This window comes from Homarus americanus, unplaced genomic scaffold (genome assembly GCF_018991925.1).
Source record: "Homarus americanus isolate GMGI-L3 unplaced genomic scaffold, GMGI_Hamer_2.0 scaffold23578, whole genome shotgun sequence".
Lineage (NCBI taxonomy): Eukaryota > Metazoa > Arthropoda > Malacostraca > Decapoda > Nephropidae > Homarus > Homarus americanus.
Window position 1 is genome coordinate 6,734,621 of NW_024733231.1, and position 21,787 is coordinate 6,756,407.

General features: G+C 37.8%; 1 protein-coding gene across 3 annotated transcripts in view; it reads right to left on the minus strand.

Moving 5' to 3' along the window:
- LOC121869648 (protein timeless-like) overlaps positions 1 to 21,787 on the minus strand; it is an 89,591-nt gene that overhangs the window by 3,416 nt on the left and 64,388 nt on the right. For 2 of the 3 annotated variants that reach the window (XM_042371176.1, XM_042371177.1), the window contains 2 exons: positions 18,995 to 19,088; positions 9,282 to 9,467 (listed from right to left, as the gene is read on the minus strand). In XM_042371176.1, coding sequence (XP_042227110.1) covers positions 9,282 to 9,467; positions 18,995 to 19,088 — 280 coding nt within the window. Of the gene's footprint in view, positions 1 to 9,281; positions 9,468 to 18,994; positions 19,089 to 21,787 lie in introns of those variants that run through there. The other variant, XM_042371178.1, reaches the window with a different exon arrangement.

The window sequence follows — 21,787 nt, forward strand, 5'->3', positions numbered from 1 at the left end:
ATCCTCTCCATAACTTTTAACCACTTGTTGGCTATATTGACGGTCAGGTGTGGAGTGAAGACCATAAAATAATTTTTAACGTTTCACATCTTTCAGAAACATTTAAATATTTTTAATTAAATTCAATAAATATACTTTTAAAGGTTTAATATAAAATGCAGACAATCAATCAATCTGATGAAATCTTACACTTGTCAGCACCATCTGCATAACATGATATATGATTCACAACATCTAGTTTTATTGCTTCATAAGTCACCTCAAATCTGAACAAATGCAGTCCAGGAAGCAGTTGTTCAGACTCAAGGCGAGTTAGAATTTGTTTAAAAAGTGTTTGAAATAATGGAATTAGTGTTGAAGTAAGAAAGAATAGTACATATCTTAAATATTTTTGGCTCTGGTTCTGTACTCTTTTATTTCCCACAGAAATACACTGAACAATATGATATGATTTGATATTATGTGACAATTCTTGGTCCCCCTCTTGTGTTATATCAGGTCTACTGTATTTTTCTGCTTCCTGCAATTTTCAACTTACTTCTGAATCAAATATTAAAACATTTAATACCTTCATGTAAGCTGTTAAAATTTTATCCAATGCTACACATTTTCAATAACTATTTGAATGGAACCGAGAAGCATATGTTCTTGACACACAAATATTCTTGAACCATATTTTGACTTTACAGCCATTCATTATTAAAGATGTATGAGAATTAATTTGGTTGCATTATCTCCATATTGAGGAAAATAAACGACAAAAATTGAGAGGTGTTTGATGATTTGGATGGCCACAATGTACAGCCTATTTGTTAAAGGGACAGCACAACTCTTAACAATGCTTTGATCTTGGCTTTTGATATTATTTCTAATTGGTGTTGTGCACTTTGTCTACATACAGTTCATAATCACATGAAGTTATCAAAAATTTCTGCATTAATATTATTTACATCTGAATATAATATCAGATCAATGCTAAGTTAGAAGTCAATCCGATTGAAAGTGAAGGACTAAGTTAATTTTTTAGAACTAACGGACAGAGGTAATTCTGTATGCCCTCTCGTGTAGGCAGGAAAAACAGATTACTTAAACTTTGAAGATATCAAAACATGAATAAAGTATGAAATTTAATAAGTACAATAGCTATGAAGAATGTTTATGGCAGAGATAATCTGAAGGAAATACTTAGGGCTCACTTTAAAATGAATGCTGTTACGAAGAGTGTAATAATGACAAGAAAATTAAGTACTGGAGGAGCAAAGATGGGAAAGGTAAGTTAGCACCCAGTGTAGCTGTGAATACAGGACAACCCCCCACTCACTCCTGGGAACACTCCACAAAAAACTAAAATACCAAATATAATTGTAAGTAAAAGACTTACCTCTAGAGAAGGGAAACCAGGTTTGTCATTCCATGGAAAACTAATGGTATTTGATAAGATGCCAGACTCCTGAAGCTGCTGCCTGGACACTGTTCATGCTTCAATTTGACATTTAAATGCCTTCACACCTACCATTCTCATAATCACTTCTGTACAAAATCATCTATTTTGAGAAGATTACACCCTTGACAAAGAGATCGACTGATAATGGTGAAGTTTTGAATAAAAAGCAACAACTTGGATCTAGCAATATCATGTTAATTTGGTATGATTGAGAATGGATAACATGCAAGATGAAAACCAAGAGGAGTCAGAAGAAAGAGTGAGGATATGGATGAATTAGAAGGATGATAAATAAGGAGTAAAAATTAAGGATATGCTCACCTATAAATAATAAATAAATGAAATTTAAAGAATAAAATTATTCTTCCTGCACATTTGCACAGGACTTGTCATTTGTACCATGTAGGCCAGAGTTAAACAAATTATGTATCTATCATCCAAAACTGTGAGTGATAATTATGAAACTTGTAAAGTTCTGGCAGTTTAGCTTATGTGACCTACCCTATACTGTATATCCGATTCCCTAAATTCTCCAAAAGGTAAAGAATTACTCTTAATGTTAATAATATACAGTATAGTCTTGATTTATGCGGATTTTGTTTACGCGTTTGGTCATTTACGCGGCACCTTGCCAGAATAAATTCTTTTAATTATGTGGTTAATTTCATCATTTATGTGGCGAGCGGAGTGAGCGGTCCAGACGCGCCACGCCATTTTTTTATTCACGCGGTCCATTCTTGACCATACGCGGGAAGCTTCGCGGGGAGGGGTGCGCATTAGGTTGCTCTTACGTTATCGCTGACGTCATATGACATCAGATTGTGATTGGGTCACGCATCCTTGCCTCCCTCCGCCGCTAGCTGTGATTGGTCTAATGTAACATGACGTGCCCTGCCACCAGAGGGAAGAAGTCGCTGACCTAGCCGGGCCACTCTCATTGTTCTCAGTCTCCGCGTATACAGTTCTCTCTTGTGCCCGCTATTCCCCTCACAATGGCTTCCGCTGGACCCCCACCACCCCAGAAAAACCTTGAACCTGGACCAAGCCAAGATTATGTGAAGGAAGTCATCGAGCTGGGGGAGAAAATCATGCTCATCTTTGACAAAGACACAGTCAAGCATCGGCATGAAGTGTCTAATAACCTTCTGTCAAAAATTATGGAGCCGTATGTCCAGATGTATCACGACAACATCAATGCTAGCCTCGCCCGCAACCCACCACAACCACAGCCAGCCCAAGTCAGTGATAGTGACAGTGATGATATGGACTTTGAGGGGTTTATCAGGGAGGCCCTGCAAACCTTTGTGAATAGTGATAGTGATTTTTCTCTTCTATATTATGTGTGTGCATACCATCATAAAATTAAGATACTATTTTTACTACAACGTACGTATTGTGTCGGAAAAAGTGGAGTTTGGGGGTCGACCCAGTCTCTACTTCAATTAATCCATATGTTCTGTTATTTCGTTTACGCATTTCTCGTTTTACGCGGACCTCCACGGGTTCAATTGACCGCGTAAATGGAGACTATACTGTACATTTAAATTTTCAAGAAAATCCATATCAGTTTTTTTTTCTGAATAATTTCTATACATGAATGATAACTTTTCAAGACATTTATGATCTTAGATGCTGAAATTAAGTTGCTGAAACCTAACTCACCAGTCATACTCTTAATTCATGATACAGATTAAGCTTCCTTGCGAGCTGTCCTGTACAATACTTTCTTTCCTGACCCGTGTACTACTGACCGCTGTGTAAGAAACTAACAAGTATTTCCACCACCCACATCTCTTGTACACATTTAAGGAAACTTACCTGTTACTCATCTTTTACTCTTTCACTTGGCCATCTGTTTTAGTCAACATTTATAATTAATAACCATTTTCCCATTAAAATTATTTTACAGACCTTTCAAATTATATACCATTTTTTTTTTAAATTCCATTTACATCGGCTATATTTTCTTGAGCATTCCAAATCCACCTGCAGCATTAATGTAATTAAAAATTGCTTTGCATTAATCAAAGCTATTGATTGATTGCACTGTCATATTAAGCAAATATACATCATCATCATATTTTGCTGTTTTCTTTCATATGTAATTACAACTGTAATTACTTTCATTCTTCAGGCATTTAAATTCAATTTTTCATCACCACACATATACTGTACAGGTATACCTCCATTTATGATAACTACCAGTCTTCACTTTAATGAAATTAAATAATTTTAACTTTATTTCTGTTTCCAATATATATTGGGTTGTATTCAATATTTTTTTAAACAAACAAACACACACACACACACAGTCCCTGAGTTACAAAGAGGTTATATTCATGGACCCTGTTCCTTAGTTGATCTGTTTGTAAGTCAGAACAGTGTTAATTCCTTATGTTAATTTAAATCATTATTCTGCCAATACAAAACAACAGGAAAGAACTAAGTTTCTCTACTGTTTTGGGCTACACAGAACCCATTTTCTGAGAGAATACATCAACTGGAAGAAGTCAGAGACTTCTGTACCCCAGGTGCACCTCACCTCTCTGGACACCTTGTTGTGTTGATGCCTGAATGGCTGCCATTTACCGACCCCGACCTGACTACCTTACTGAGTGACGTCAATGCTGGGTCCACGGCTTTCACTGACCAACACATGAAATCCTCCCCATGGTTTGATATTTCATTTCTACAAATATCTATATGCTGTTTCTCAGGCCTTTCTCATCCCCTTATCTTACCCTTTATTTATAATCGTGGCACCCTGCCACTTTGGCAAGTGTTGACATTGTTCCAGAAGCATAGCTTGAGAATTTGAAGTGTTATGTCTACACACATCTGTTTTGTGTTCTGATAATGTTTTTGTCAAGCTCCGTCCAGTCTCACCTACTGTACAGTATATACATATTTGTGCAACCATTACAGAGTATACTATAAATAACACTACATTTATGTACTTGTTTATATCTTTTCCTCCCAGCAATCGAATCCACTTGTCGTCAAAGAACAATCATACAGTACTCTCTTTATATACAGTATAAGTATATATAAAATTTTAATGGGGGGTGTAATTGATCTTTTCGTGTATTATGATGCAAATCGCAGCAAAACCCCTAATGGTAAGTAAACCCACAAAGCCATCACTTTAGATGTTAGGTTGGAGATGACAACATGCACTGAGGCTGGTGAAAAGATGACTCCCACCATTACTTGGAGAATTATTTTTTCGAGGAATGTATCCCCTAATTTATATTGGTAGTCAATGGATAAATATTATTCAATTTACAATGGTTTTGAGGAATGCAACCTTATGATAAATTGAGGTATACCTGTCCTGGGGATATAACCAAAGAACAACCTACAGTATTTGTTCATCGTTGTCAAACTCACTGGCAGAGTCAACACTCATAATACTGTTGCAGGATCCTTAAGGTCATCTTACAATATTTGTTACCCTAACTAAATTAATCTGCCAAAATGCAAAAAAAGTAGATCCAAATGTCTAAGAATATTGCTTTGAAAATATCTGGTTACCAATAAATTCATCTAACCTGTGAATTTTGGAGAAAACGCATTAAATTGGCATATTTAAGATACAGTAGTGTTGTCACAACATACAAGTTTCACTAAAGTAAGTAACCTAATGTACAGTAATTACTGATTTTTTATTATAAAAAGCGATGAATGAAGGTAATTACCAACGCATTGCAATAATATACCAAAATGTACTGTATGGTAACCACAGTATACTTAAAAAATAAATAAATAAATCTTCCTTTATAATGGAGAGAATTTACATACATTAACATTAAACTCACCAATTCAACAGTTAACCCCACTTTCAGATATTCAAACCATCCATCCATCTTTTCATAAGCACTTACTGTATTACATTTTTACACACATGTAGCAATGTCAAATACCTACCATGATGCTGTATTTCACATATTCTCTTCACTCCACAACTAACTCATCAATACCCTCACTCTCATCAAGGTGCCTTATAGTGTATAAATGCAAAAGCTGTGTTCTTGGGACTAGAGACTTGGTTAATGTAAGTTACAGCTGCAGATATCTTTCCATTACTGAAGATTAATACTGTACCATGAAAACCTGCACGCTTATGTGAAATACTTTTGTCTGTTCACTCTAAGCTTTCAATGAGGCCTAGGGTCAGTTTGTAGCAAGGCAGCTGATTGGTTGGTGGAAGGATACCTGAAGAATCACTTGCAGTTCTTCCAACCAACCAAAAAGCTGCCTTGCTACAAACTGATACAGTACTAAGCCTCAGGTGGAAGCTTCTAGTGAACTGACTACTGTACAGTGCTGTGTAGCTGCCCTTTTCCATTATCTGAAGTTTCAAAACTAGACTGCCATGTTTATAGTGGCAAGCAAACACTAACTTGAAAAGATTTCCCAACACCAACCATTTTAAAGAGCTGATAAAAAAGCGATCTTAAATAAGATTTAAACCCCTCAGCAAGGTGTCCAGAGGTAAACAGACCCCTTCATACTTCCCTGCAGTTAGAGGATGCAATGTGACGATTTTATTCATTCATAATTGGTCATGAATTCAGACTAACTAACATGATACTGAAGTTATTATAAAATGGACATTTATATAATTCTAGTAGGGAAACTTAAATGAAACTGTACTGATGATAACAAGAACAGGTGCTTGATGACATTTGATTGTCCAACTGAAACATGGAGAGAGTACCAGGCAGTAAGCCTAGAGCTCTGGCTATCTGGAAAGGTGGTTCTACTGTGTTTTGGTTAGGAAATAAACCTTTCATAATTAGATTGAATTTGAGTTCTAACTTAAGAAATACTCAAATTCACTCATTTTGAAAAGTGTACTATAGTATTTGGAGAGCAACACGAGGAAGACCGGCGGCGCTGGGGTCGTACAGTATCCCATACTCGTGCTACTGCACTTCTGGGTGGTGCTCACTCAACTACTGTGTCACCATGAAGCCTTAAAATAGACTTTATCGCTCTCTAATCCTATTTGGAAACTCTTATTTTTCAGTGGAATATGATAAGTGCATATTGTTGATAACTTTTACATTATATGAACATGTTTAAAAAGTAGCAATGTTTTTCTGATACAATTTTTGTAAAGTGATAAGGTTAAATTAATTAACAGGAAACTATTAAATTTCATAAGAGAATTTGGGCATGACTCAAGATTTACCACAAGGATAGAATTCAATACAGCTCCTCCCGACTTACGACCTACTCGACTTACGTCCACCCGCACTTACGACCTGCCTCAGTCGTACCAAAATTTTGTCAAATTACGTATTTTCAAGTCCCAAAGTCAGTAAACAGACAAAATTTTCATCTGCAATTCACTTAAAAATGGCTGGGAAGCTTAAAAAGTGAGTGTTTTGTGGTGCTGAGAAGATAAAGAGACCCCCCATTTTAGATTTTCTATGTATTATTTAAGCATTTCCGACTTACGACCTGGATGTTGGTCCCTAACCCCGTCGTAAGTCGGGGAGCAGCTGTAGTTAATGGAAAATATTTGACTAATTTCTTATATTCTTAATGTTGATTTGTGGATTAAAAGTGGCAGCAAGAAAATTTGGTCCACTGGTTGAAGTACTGTAGTACCTCTATAAATATTTATAATATTTAAACTGTAGTTAAACTGGCAATGTGCACCTGGAACTGCTCTAGCCGAGTCCTTCTGTTTTAAGCATCTTGTCGAGCACTCATACAGTACAATCATATATATAAAAGTATGTAAAAATACACACAAACAACTAAACATGTACAAGTACTGTATATATACAGTGTGTATGGGTCTCAAAGGAGTGAAAGTAAATTCCACAGGCCTGAAGTCCCATTAGGGGCAGCGTAGATACAGCACATTGAATACTAAGCCTTCAGTACACAAGGAGGCAGTGTGGCCGACGCTGCACTTCTCACCCAACTACAGTTAGGTACTCATTCACGGCTCTGTGGACCGGGAGGTGCCCAGATATGAGCCAGCAACCCTCAGGACAGGAGGCGACAGCTGTACCCACCTGACTATCACACCCCCTTCACAGTGCTAGTAAGGTTAAAATAGGTGTGTTTAAGGTGAGAACCAACTGGATGGTCAAACCCTGGTGGATCCAGCCATAAGAAACCTGATTAAAGTGTGATGGGTACACACTAACCTGCCTTGGTCAGCATGTTATTTTGTGGAGTACTGTATACCCCAAAGCCACACAAATAAATTACCCAAACTCCCCAGAGGAAACCTTAACACTTGCTAAAACAGAAGCTGAGTGGGCATGAGAGTAGGGGCCCAAAAAATCTCTGGGCAGAACAGTGTATCAGCAGTTGCAAACTTTGGTGGCATACAAAAGATGAGTTCTTACATATATGGAAAAATAAATTTAATGTAAAACAATGTTAACCCTGTCCGCTCAGGAAGGGGTATATTTTGCTATACAGCAAACCCTGAAAATCCAGCATCAGTCTAGCCAGTTTGTGTTTTTTCTTTATTCATGAGGCAAAAAGGACGTTTAAGTGACTTTCATGCAGTCTGTGGCTGCCAATACTTACATATAATCATTTACAATACAAAACAATCTTATCAGTGAAAACAGTTGTTGACACCCAGACTTATGTCTGATTTTATAGTAACAGGCCAGATAAGCAGGATTATGTCAGACCCACCCCCTCCCCCCATAATCACTTTTTTTTTTCGCTTTTTCCAGACTGGGATCTGCCACCCCAATTAGTCCGGTGTATCGAGGTACAGTAATAACTTTTCTGTCTTAATCTGGTAATTTCTGCACTTGGGGAGCAAAAATTAACTTGTGAAACTCACTGGTAACAGAAACAACAAAAGAGAACATGAAAAACATTACAAAATTTCAGCAACATCCTCTCCCAATTTTGCATCAAGCAGCAAGGGAGAGTTTACTAAAGTCCCTGAGCTCATTTATGTTCTCAAGATATTTACGTTACCGGAAGCTTCACAAGTTAATTTTTGCTTCCACAATTGAGGAAATTATCAGATCAACACAGAAAAAATATTATCCCTTAAAATATCAAAATATAAATATAAATATAATACTGTATATTAAATACTAAAAAACTGTATTGATTCTTGATGTGTATGTCCACTAGACAATCAGCTGCCTTGCTACAAACTGACCTCAAGCTTCTGTTGCAAAGTTTGAGTGCACACACTACAGGTGTGGTGAAAGGTTTAGGAAATACTACAGTAGACCAAGGCACAGTGGCATGTTGCCCTGGATGATATAGTTTCCCTTGGGAGTCATCCATCCAATACTGCATCTTCATGAACAAGAGTATCACTCTGCTGTGTGTGTGTGTGTGTGTGTGTGTGTGTGTGTGTGTGTGTTCCTAATGTGGTATGGCTATAAAATACATTAAAAAATCTAAATATATTTAACTCATCCTTTTCATACCAAGTGAAAGAAATATTAAGTAAATCGTATCTACCTCATGTGATCTTGACACATTCGAATGTTTATTAAAAGCAACACTGTATCGTGGTTTACAATGTCTCACACTCTATGTAATGTATTATTCTATTCCTCAAAATTAGCACCTGCTGCATGCACTCATTTCCCTTTAGTTACAATGCTAAACTATGAGCTAAAATAGTTTCAAACCTTATCAATTTGAGTATTTCACACTAATACTAAGATGTGTTTAAAGATTTAGGATACTTTCACAAAGAACAAAAGGCATTAATATGTGAGTGAAGACATAAAAGGTTATTATTGAATGGTAAAAACTGTTAACACTTACTCTAGCTGGGAGAGCAAGGAGTGGATAAAAACTCATAACACTGTGACTGTCATACCTTTGGGCAGGCAGACTGATGTTTGAAGATTCGTCATCGTGAAGTAACGTAAGCTTCTCGTCTACTGACGAAACCGGCGAGGAGGGACTGGAACGATTGTTTTCCATGGAGCAGTCGCTGACCCTCTCAAATGAATCATCACAGTCGAGGGATGAAGTTCCTTTAACAACATACGAGTCTTCACCTCTGTTGGGGAAAAAAAAAATCATGGTTATGTTATGAATGAACATCTTAGTAAACACACCTGGAGTGAAGATAAATACAGTAATATTATTACCACAATACACTGCATGGTATAAACACTATTTATATTGGTACCATCCCTTGTTTAACTCATTCCAATTTTTTCCACTTATCTTATAGTTTGTTACAATGTTGTCCAATGGGAGATAGTTTTTTTTAGTGAGTTCATTGGTTGTCAAGACAAAGTTGAACAGATATGTACTTACATTGTTGGCAACTGATACCAAATGGTCTGAAAAAGTTTACTCGTGGAACAGTTTTAAAAAGACACACTAATGGAGCAATTTTAAAAAGGTGAATCAGAATGAACACCCAAACCTAGTGAGGTGACCAGGGAGGAAGATGATAAAGCAAACCAATTAAAATTCTAGTCAGTGGTTCACCAGTCAAATCAGACGGGCCATTGACAAGGTTCAATCCCATAAACCTGCCTTGGACTTAAGGTCCATGAGCGATAGTGAGTAGGATATGCAGCAGTCTTTTGTCAACTTTCCTGAAGCTTGGATGTGCAAGCCGCGGGCAAGTCCATGACATGATTGAACTGGGGTGCAGGCAGGTATTTTCTTCTCAGCTTAGTCATTAAAACTGCCTGCAGAGTGGACTATTACAGCTAAGGACTAATGGTATAACTTAAATAACAGGATTTTCAACTCTAAACAGACTCAAGACCAGAGGCTAAGTTGTTTAATATCCTTCTTATCTTATTAACTAAATGAGGTGCTGGTATACTGAAGGGGAATGGTGGGGGGGGAAGAAATCACTAAATCAGACTGGTATTCCACAACTTCCCATACTTTACGTTCTTAATGCACTGTGTTCAGGGGGTTTCAGTCCCAACATAGCAGACACTTAGCCTAACACTGGTACTGGGGGTAGATTCTGAGTTGCATTAAGTAGAAAAAGTTTGCATAGCCAATGAAATATGCATTCTGCTTGCTAATGACAAGTGTACATTTGGTAGTGTGCCAATATAATACATTACTCTGAACACTAAACCTTTGGTACACAAGGAGGCAGTGTGGACAAAACTCTACTCAATTGTCTTCATAACTTCAACTCCAAAATCAGGTTCCTATTCAACAGCTGAGTGGAGGGGGTGGCCGATGCACAAACAGCAGCACAGTACAGTAGGCACTCAGCAGCTGCACCCCATTAGAAATACTGCATGCAAATGTAGGTCTTACAGTCAGTGCTGTTGCATTGATTTTTATCATTAATTCAGATGTTGAGAGTAAATCACTTCACTATTGTCCCTCTGACTTTTAGCCAAATTTTGTTAATGCTCTTGAAGTGAGGTACTTCGTGGAGTGAGAGGGATTATATACAGTACTAACCAACACACACGTCTCAAATTTTTAATGGGAAAAATACAGTATCTAATTGTACAGCCAAAAAACAGCACTACCTGTATAAGGTTGATAACATCATTGAACAAAATAATTATCAACGATAATGAGATGCTTTTCCTCCCTCATGCATATAATCCAAGCCTTTTCTTTCATGTAGCAAGTAATCAGAAGATACAGTGAATAGTCTCACAATTTGAACAGCTGAACACAAGGGCATTCACTGGAGTAATGCTGTACACTTACCTTCACAATACCAAACAGGATATAGTGTCTTCTTTCATAAACCTCCCATAAAAGATAAATCTGGCCATCAACCTACAGTATTGTCGCTACAGAGTTCGGTGCTTCAGCTGCTAAGGGCATTGAGCAGTGTACACAAGTCTTGTAACTTACAAAACACACACAAAATCATTAAATTGTTCTAGGTACATACTCCCAGGTAGTATACAGTACAGTATATATAGAAACTTTTATGTGAGTTAGTCCCCCTTTTACAACATCACCAGCTTACTCAATATACAGTACTTACCTCAACTGTAGACTATACAGTACTAACTCATGCAACATGCACCAAGTAATGATAAATCACCTCTAACAGATAACATTTCACCCAAGAAATAACTGACCAGCTCTAGGGGGCTAAAACAAGGTCACTGACCGATGATACTCAATACTGTACTGCACAATAAAAAAATGTGTCCTAGCAACTACTCATCTGCCTAAAAATAAAGTGTTATTGCACCTTAAAGTATTAAATCTTCTGACAGACGCATGTCACTGGTGGAATCTTTTCCTTCATAAACTTCCGTCATTGTCTGGATGAACCAGAAACTACATAATCTAAATAAAAATGTATAACTGAAGAAGTACCCAAATAATTTCTTACAGTACAACATATACATCAGGACACGATTCTTCAACAATGACTTAAAGCATCATAGTTCTAAAGCAGATCATCTTAAACTACAAACTTTCTAAACATATCATGCCAACAGCACACTCGCGACTGCATCTGTAACAACCAGATGATGTTATTTCAGTGGTGGACCCAAATATTAAGGTCATTATATAATACGTACTGTAGGACAAACTTCATTTACATGTACATACAGTATATGTATACAGTATGACCCTTAAATACAGAACCAATAATGTTATTCTAGACCAGGACACCAAGGATTATTAACTCCACCTAAGTCCTTATATATATTCTTGGTACAGTATTATATTGACCAAGCTGATGGAGGGCTACTGTGTAATCCCTGTCTGGTCTTAATGGGTTAATATCTACTGTCAATTGTTCAGGTTCACATTATTTGCCATAAATTAACTAGAATTTATTCACAGTTCAATCCAGTCTGATAATCTTAAGTTGTTTTCTAGGATCCTGTAAGGTAAAAATTGTAAACTGTATATACTACAGTACTGTATATTCCTTGAACCCTTTCACTACGGGGACGCCACTTTTAATATTTTATTTAGCTATCGCCAGACAATTTTATTCAGTTCAGAGAGGACCCCCACACTTGACATGACACAGCCACTGTTTAAACCATAACCAGAACTATGGGTATAAATCTAAAACTACAACTCAAGGGAAAACAGAACAGGAATGGAAAATAAAACTGAACACCCACGAAGGTAATTACAATGTGTATCTATTTCATTTTGTAAAGTAAAAAGACAGACTCTGACACTTAAAAAAACACAACCTCAGAAGAAAGTGTCTAAAAATAAATATATAAATGAATAAATAACAATACAATGAACAAGAGTAGATGTATGTTCTATATACTGTACAGTGACCCCTCGGTTAACGAACTCAATCCGTTCCAGAAGGTCGTTCGTTAACCGAAAAGTTCGTTAACCGAAACCATTGTTTCAATGGGTTTTTGGGTAATTGGTTCCAGCTCACCGAAAATTTCCTAAATTCAACAAAAATGGTAGAAAAGCTCACTTACTTTGAGGTGTGTATGTAGAAGGCTCCTGGATGATGACGATGGGAATTAGAATGGGGGTGGAGGAGAAGGAAGAAGAGAAGTCACCCCATGGCACCATTTCACCCATAAAATTTTAGTTCTCTTGGTGTATTTCAAGATTATTTTCTTTAAATCAACACTGCACTGCATTATATATTGTCAATATGTAAAATATATTTCAAAATGACCAATAATTTGCTTGGAAACACAGAAAAAAAGCGTTTAGTTGAAGAGAGTCTCAAGCAAGATGTTACCTCCACTGAAAACAGAGAGAGACTAACGCCTGTTTGCTGTGTTAAGAGGCTGGATGCCGCGCATTGAACTAGTCACTTTACCTTCAATTATGTTCAATAATTGTTAAAATGACTAAAAAATTGAATATTAAACTTTTAAAATTATTGAATAGTATAAACTTCTTGATATTTACTAAAATAGTAAGGAATTTAATCCCTAGAACCGATTAATGTATTGGGGGACTGATACTAAAGCTGGTTGCCCGGTCAGTGCAATCGAAAACATGTTGAGGTCGGTTCATAAGAAATTCGTTAACCGAATTTTTGTTCGTTAACCGAATTGAAGATCCTTATGGAAGGCAGTTCGTTAACCGAAATTTTGTAAACCGAGGCGTTCGTTAAACGAGGGGTCACTGTACAGTGCAGTTGACCCTTACCATTCACGAATTGACGCGAATTGGCAAAACCGTGAATAACAACTTATACTGCCTTAGTGCACAACTGACCAGCCCCGGCAGCACTCATCCACTCTTTTAACTCATCTAATAATAATATTTTCTTTGTCAGGATCATCACTGACTTATGCCTTTTATATTTCACTCCACTAGCATCAGTAGCACTGACACTAGGCAGTCTTTTGGAGCCCATTTCACACAGAAACACTAAAGTTTTGTGAGTACAACACGAGATGCTGCGCGGGGTGACTCGTCGTGCTGCGGGAAAAAGCTTTCAAGCTAGCCATCATAGCCACCGTCTGCTTACCACGAATCGTCGAAATAGCAAATCGCAAACTCACGAATGGCAAGGGTCTACCATACTTTTGGCTCTGAAGGACTGCACTTTATAGCCAATGTATAATGTATGTGATGCAAGTGCTGAGTCTGAGAATGCACAGGAACAGTATATTCAAGAGGGAGGAGCACCCACACACCAAGTCATCCTGCCACAGGGATGTTGGGCAGTTTAAGAACCAACATCAAGTGTATCCTATTCACCAAACTTACCCCTCAACTTCCAATACCTTCCAGTCTACCATAAAGGATTTACTATACAGGGTTCAGTTTATTTTAGAGTCCTATCTTCTGTTTGGATAGATATTTCAACGCTAATGGTTTTGTTTTAATTACTAAACACAAACATCATAACCCTCTGAAAATGGCATCTCAACCTACTATGACTATGCCTACTCTGCACCCCAGCTGTGATTGGTATTACAACTGTAATCGACTGTTACAATATGATCTAAATTTCTACCTAAAACATGACCCATCTTATGAGGAATACCAAGACATGGCTCATGGATTTAGATATTGACTATAACCCTACAATATTCAGTTCTTTGTGTGACGGACGTGACTAAACAGAGGACAACACTAACGCATACATATAATAGCTATAAACAAGACCTCCCCTAGTGTGACAACATCTGCACTGCCTCTCAAGACCTCCTCCCCTAGTGTGATAATATATACACTGCCTCTCAATCTGGTTTACAACTTGCTTCACCCATGCAATCATTCATATCACTGCAACAAGACAAAACTAACATACTGTAGGGCCAAGATACAATGGTTGCAAAATGACCATTCCCAATACAAGGACAGTACAGTACAACCTAGGTGATGGTGGGTGTTGATCCAGCTGACACTACACTAAGTTAAGACATTAAAACTTGGATCTTCTTCCCAAAATCACAAGATCTATTCCTAAAGCAATACCTTACTACTTAACACTGCTGACATTAAGGCCAAAAACAATATACTGTATTGGAACAGTTTTCCCAAAGTACAGTATCTAGTTTCCCCATACAGTAAAGCAAAGATAGGTGACTCAAAGTGGCTCAGGAGATTTATAAAAATTCATCGACATTCAGAATGAAGTCGAGCGGTCCTTTGTAAAGACCCATCGCTTAAACTCATCCCTCTAGCGGATATTTTCTTGAATGTCCGTAATTTCAAGACCATCCACGAATTCAGACGGTCCTTCGAATCATAACCTCGACCCAAAGACCCCCCCCAAAGACTCAGTAAGGTGGCCCCTGGCATTGTGGTGGAGTCCATGCAGAGACAAGTGATTCTCTGTATAATGCTCTCTAGATAACTGGTGGCCTCAGATTTAAAATAATTCTAGTTAGAAAAATATAAAAGACATGATACTTAGTGTAGGTTTTGAAAGAGAGATGTGTGGGGGAGAGGCCTACTAGATCATGTGTCAGTAGTATGACAGATTGACATAAGAGATTCTGACGGTTTGAAACAAGAAGAATGGACGAATGATTCATTGACATAAGAGATTCTGACGGTTTGAAACAAGAAGAATGGACGAATGATTCATTGACATAAGAGATTCTGACGGTTTGAAACAAGAAGAATGGACGAATGATTCATTGACATAAGAGATTCTGACGGTTTGAAACAAGAAGAATGGACGAATGATTCATTGACATAAGAGATTCTGACGGTTTGAAACAAGAAGAATGGACGAATGATTCATTGACATAAGAGATTCTGACGGTTTGAAACAAGAAGAATGGACGAATGATTCATTGACATAAGAGATTCTGACGGTTTGAAACAAGAAGAATGGACGAATGATTCATTGACATAAGAGATTCTGACGGTTTGAAACAAGAAGAATGGACGAATGATTCATTGACATAAGAGATTCTGACGGTTTGAAACAAGAAGAATGGACGAATGATTGATTGACATAAGAGATTCTGATGGTTTGAAACAAGAAGAATGGACGAATGATTCATTGACATAAGAGATTCTGACGGTTTGAAACAAGAAGAATGGACGAATGATTGATTGACATAAGAGATTCTGATGGTTTGAAACAAGAAATGCAGATGGAGAACAAGGTAGGAGTCGTAGTTGAAGATATACAGGATGAAATATGAGCCTCCTAATAAACTATGGTAATAAGTCAACACAAAAGACTGTGTGCTAAATAAGGTGACACTGGTGGAGGGTAATACTGTATAAATAATGCTGAATTAGAGGCTAAGACAGGGGTGGAAAGACAGGTGTGTGGAATATCAGGTGTATGGAATGACAGGAGTGTGGACTGACAGGTGTGTAGAATGACAAGTACTGTATGTGGAAAGACAAGTGAGTGAGTGCGATATCATTTGTTATTTCGTATCAATAGATTAAATTGTAAAAAAATAAGATAAGTAAATAAAATAAAGCCAGAATGGACAACAGTAGAACAAAACATGACCTGCGATGACAATAAGTGGGAGGTCGGGCATTACCATACACTGACGCCGCTGTGAAGTTACTGAGAGTAAACTGGCGGGATTGAAAGTGTAGTATACAGTATAGTTGATGACGTTTCCCAAGACAAGAATGTTAAGTGAGAATGCTGCTGGGAGGAGGAGGAGGAGGAGGAGGTGGTAGAGGAGGAGGTGGTAGAGGAGGAGGTGGTAGAGGAGGAGGAGGACTGCTGTGTAACGTGGTTTAACAATAAAGAACAGCTGGAAGATGTATGTATTGTACTAAGGGATTGAGACTCACATTCAACTTAAGGGAAATAAAAAAAGTCGAGATTAGCAACAAGTAATGAAGAAGAGAAGCAAATGACCCCCTAAGATTAATAGAGACTAAGGAGTGTGTGATAAAGTGCTTGTGTGAAATGAGGCCGAGGTGATAAAAGGGACAGATCAAGACTTAACAGACAAAGTTTCAGAATCACTGTGGGAGTTTGGAGAAGTGACCGCCTGACAGAGAGAACTCTGAAGAGGTGCGTAACAGCATACTAGACGAGAGAAAGTGATAGTTGTTGAGACACTGGGTGGGTGGGTAAAGTGCAGAAACAAAGGAAGTAAGTAAAGAGGGAGGTGGTCCTGCTCTCTGTACACCCATCTCCCCCTCCCCTAGTACTGTACAGCACTATACCACCAAGTACTGGTGGTGTTTAATGTAATATATTGTACCTCCATCAATGTCAAATGAAAATAAGACATTTCCATGGAAAGACATAATAAATGAAATGGTAAAGGATGTACTCACCGCAGCACAGGGCGCTGGTAACGCGAGGTGGTCTCTGGCGGCCAGTGGCGGGGGTGATAAACACTCGGGTATCTGAGAATGCACTACTGGTTGCCGTGGAATATGCAGACACGGGCCTTTTAAAACCTCAACGCACCTGTGTGTCAATGCTATTGGCTACGTAATGGCCAGAGGGCACACGAGTGTGTAACCACAATAATTGTAGGGTTAATGGTAAAGCCATGGGAATAAAAACATTAATCAGCTACCATCTGCCAGTTACACTGCTAAGCACAACATCTTCCAGTGATCTACAACACGTAAAATTCACAGAAAACATGAATTTTGTAACTATTTATCAAGGATGGCCTAATGGTATCATTATATTTACTGAACTGTGATGGGCACTGAACTTATACAATTTGTGGTCCATTATATAGATTGATTTAGATAATTTGCACTCAACAGTTGATCCAGTTTAAGATTTAATTTTACAACTCATGTAGTACTGTACTTTATAAGGAAGTTCCACCCACTCATGTGTCCATCACACTGTCGGGAAGCTGCCCAGCAACAACTGATGAACTCCCACATAAAGGTCACACATACAGTGGACAGAAGGAGACACTGTAGATGGGCAAGATATAACGGTTTCACCTTGATCTCGGAATGCCACATCAAGGTCAAAAAAAATATTTTCTTCGGCAAATACCACCATCAGCATCAAAATGTCAAAGTTGCTCGGCAAAATGCAACTACGTACTGTACTGTACCTGGCACTAAAATTTATGTGCACACAGACAGGTGGCAGATTGTGAATAAGTAACATCTGTTTTTAACTGGACATTTGTATGACAGTCTCATGCTAACGGTCGTACACATAGTGGACCGGAGGAATAACATGTACAGTATGTATAACATGGGTTCTCTGTTGATCTTTGAACTGTCAATGAACTTTTACAATTCTCATAATTCATTAAGACAATAAGCATCAATTGTTGTAATGGAATTTATATTGATGATAATCAAGTTCATTTAATACAACTCCTTAGTTTTGTTAAGTAGTAATTGTTGCAAGTTGTACTCAATACTATAATGCGCATTTCTCAAATGAGCTTTATAAAAATGAAGATTAATATGTCATTTTTTGGGGGGCAACTAGCTTAAAGGCAACAGTTTAACTTTAAAAGTGAAAACACTAACTAGAAATTCTGGGAATCCATTCAGATAATTTGTAACTTTCCCAATGGACAACTGTAAGTAGAAAATATATTTACTTCAGGAAACTCGTCGTCCTAAGCCAGTATTGAGGAATTCTTCCCACCCAACTGAAGGCACATCAACATGCAAAATTTAAGGACTCGTCAATTGGTCTCAGGTTCAGATAATATTTAAGTTCGCACATCTAAAGAGATGTAGAGAGAGAGAAAAACTTGTGCCCAGCTGCAGAAGATTCAACAATGATTTGTGAAAATAGACTTGACGGGTAACTCAAGCAAGCTACTTCCCACATCAGGGCGACACATGCCAAGTCTTCCCCAACACACATCACCATACACTGAGGTACTGATGCCTTGACGCAACACTCAACATCTGCATGCTGTGTAAACTGTCATTTCATCAACCAGTCTCAAAAATAACTGTAATTAATAAATGATTGAAATATTGGACTGTGTGAGCATATCAGATGACAAGTACTGTATACAAGACGAACATCAACTTTCTGATTTAGGAATTCCTAAACCCTTGTATGTTAAGCTTCTAACATAATCAACAACAACACAATTGTGGTCCATCTAAAGCCAGAGCTCAAGAGAAAATGAAATCTGTTTTATAGGGTCATACTGACATATACAAAACAAAGTAAGATATTACAGCATTCTAGATCCACCACTGTGTTTATGACAAACTTACTGAATGCCAAGGGGTCTGTGGGCAACAGTGAGAGACATCGATCGCATCTGTTGCATCATCTCCTGAATCCGCTCAACAGACACCTTCAGGGTACCTGCAATACAAGTGGTAAATCAATGGAAAACTCAACGAAGGTCCGCGCTACAACCTGCCACAAGGCCAGACGATAAAAATATTCATATCAGGTCCAAAAAATTTGAAAAAATATTAATATCTAATAATAAAAACTGAAGGACAAAATATTCTGACAGGGAGAGAGAGAAAAAAAGTGGTAATACAGTGGTCCCTCGGTTAACGATTTACCTTCCATAAGATTCTTAACTTCGGTTAACGAGCAATCCCTCGATTAACAAGTTTTTTACTTGCCGACTTCAACATGTTTTCGCTTGCATTTGGCGGTCCACCAGCTGTAGTATTAATCAGCCAATACAGTAATCGGTTCTAGGGATTAAATTCCTTACTATTTTAGTAAATATCAAGAAGTTTATACTAGTATTCAATAATTTTAAAAGTTTAATATTAACTTTTTCAGTCATTTTAACAATTATTGAACATAATTGAAGGTAAAGAAACTAGTTTCTGGCGTGCCATCCAGCCTGTTAACACACCAGACAGGCGTTAGTCTCTGTTTTCAGTGGGGGTAACATCTTGCTTGAGACTCTTCAACTAAACGCTTTTTTTCCGTCTTTCCAAGCAAATTATTGGTCATTTTGAAATATATTTTACATATTGACAATATATAATGCAGTGCAGTGTTGATTTAAAGAAAATAATCTTGAAATACACCAAGAGAACTAAAATTTTATGGGTGAAATGGTGCCATGGGGTGACTTCTCTTCCACCCCAATGCCTTCTCTTCTTCTCCTCCACCCCCATTCTAATTCCCATCATCATCATTGTCATCATCCAGGAGCCTTCTACATACACACCTCAAAGTAAGTGTACTTTTCTACCTTTTTTGTTGAATTTAGGCAATTTTCGGTGAGCTGGAACCAATTACCCAAAAACCCAAAGAAACAATGGTTTCGGTTAACAAGTTTTTCGGTTAACGAGCAACCTGCTGGAACGGATTGTGCTCGTTAACCGAGGGACCACTGTATATCCTAACCAGTAGTAAACCTGAGGACTATTTCCCTGTCATATGCAGTGCATGTAGTGATGATGTGTCTCAACCCTGAAGTAAACTAAAGCAAGGAGTTGGACATGTAACCCTTTCTGGAGGCTTACCACAACTTGCTCACCTCCTTCCCAACTTAACAAACTCTTCCCAAACACATTATTTTTCCTGTTCCATGTAACAACCAGATTCAAGCTCTGTATTTTGTAACAGAATTCTGAGGAACCACTTTTTCTGGGACACACGAGCATCCCCCTTTATCTACGTTGGGACACACGAGCACCCCCCCTTTATCTCCTTTGGGACACACGAGCATCCCCCTTTATCTCCTCTGGGACACACGAGCACCCCCCCTTTATCTCCTTTGGGACACACGAGCATCCCCCTTTATCTCCTCTGGGACACACGAGCATCCCCCTTTATCTCCAGGCTCTAAACCAACCAGCTTGTGTGTATCTTTAAGACTGAAAAAGGAGACACACAGCCACTAACCCTCATAACAAGATGAGAATTAATTGATTGATTTGTATGGCAGTATCCTTGGTGTCTTCATAGTACTGTGAGTCATGTGATGCTTTACTCATTTTAAAAGGTTTTCAATTTAAAATGAATGTAAAATAAATCTATATACAACACATACATACAGTTGCAACTACAGTATACTCTAAAGTCTACAAAAACTAACTTATAAATTCTGAAGGATGTCAGTCACCTTAAAAACTTCATACTCTGGAAATGAGAAATCTGCTGCAAGAAACAAGGAAAGGTAGCAGAAACCATCCCATCCTATAGTCCTAGAGACATGCCTCCTACCAAGGTCCCCTAGACTGGAACACTCGACCAGCAAGTGTTTTATAGTGGAGGGGACCAGGCAGTCTTAACATACTGTACTGAGTGGGGTTCTGCCAAGATGAGCAATTAATTCAGGACTCCACAACTTGCTCAATAACGACCTCTGAGCAGGAAACCCTAAAATAGATAATTTCCTCTCCCTAGAAGCAAGTGAGGGAAGACCCCAGGAACTCTTAAGGAGGGGGCCAATGAACATCATATTCTCATCATTAAACACTGGTGAGCACCCCAAGTAAGCATTAATAAGTATAAAGTATTAATCTTTTGTTTTATGGAATTATTGTTTCCTAGGCACTTGTAATGTCTGAATCACCCAGAATAATTTTATATACAGAATTTTTTTTAATTACAAGACAAAAGAGGGTTCTCTTTTCTTTTTTTTCTTTTTTTGCTATTCTCTAAGTACATGACAAAACCTCATCCAAGGTTCACCATCATTTTCTCAGTAGACCAGGATGTACCAGGAAGGTCGTCAATATGATGAACTTCCATCAATTGGTAACCAACCCTCTCAAGTTTCCTACACACACACACAGACAGTCTTACAACAGTTAGAATTAAAAGTGTTCAGTCTCATAATGGTAGTACAGTACAGTAATGGTAAAATGGAAATACATAATAAAAGTATCATTCAGGTTTTCTTAAAAACACTAAGAAAAATACTATGCAGTGGATTGTGGTAAGTTTGTGAAAACCTCAAAATATTTGTAGATATGAAGATATTACATCACTTACCTGATGGAGAACAAATGCCTCCTGAACATTTTTGTCTCATTTATAAACAACATTTATTGTTACTAACACAGAACAACACAAGTTATGAC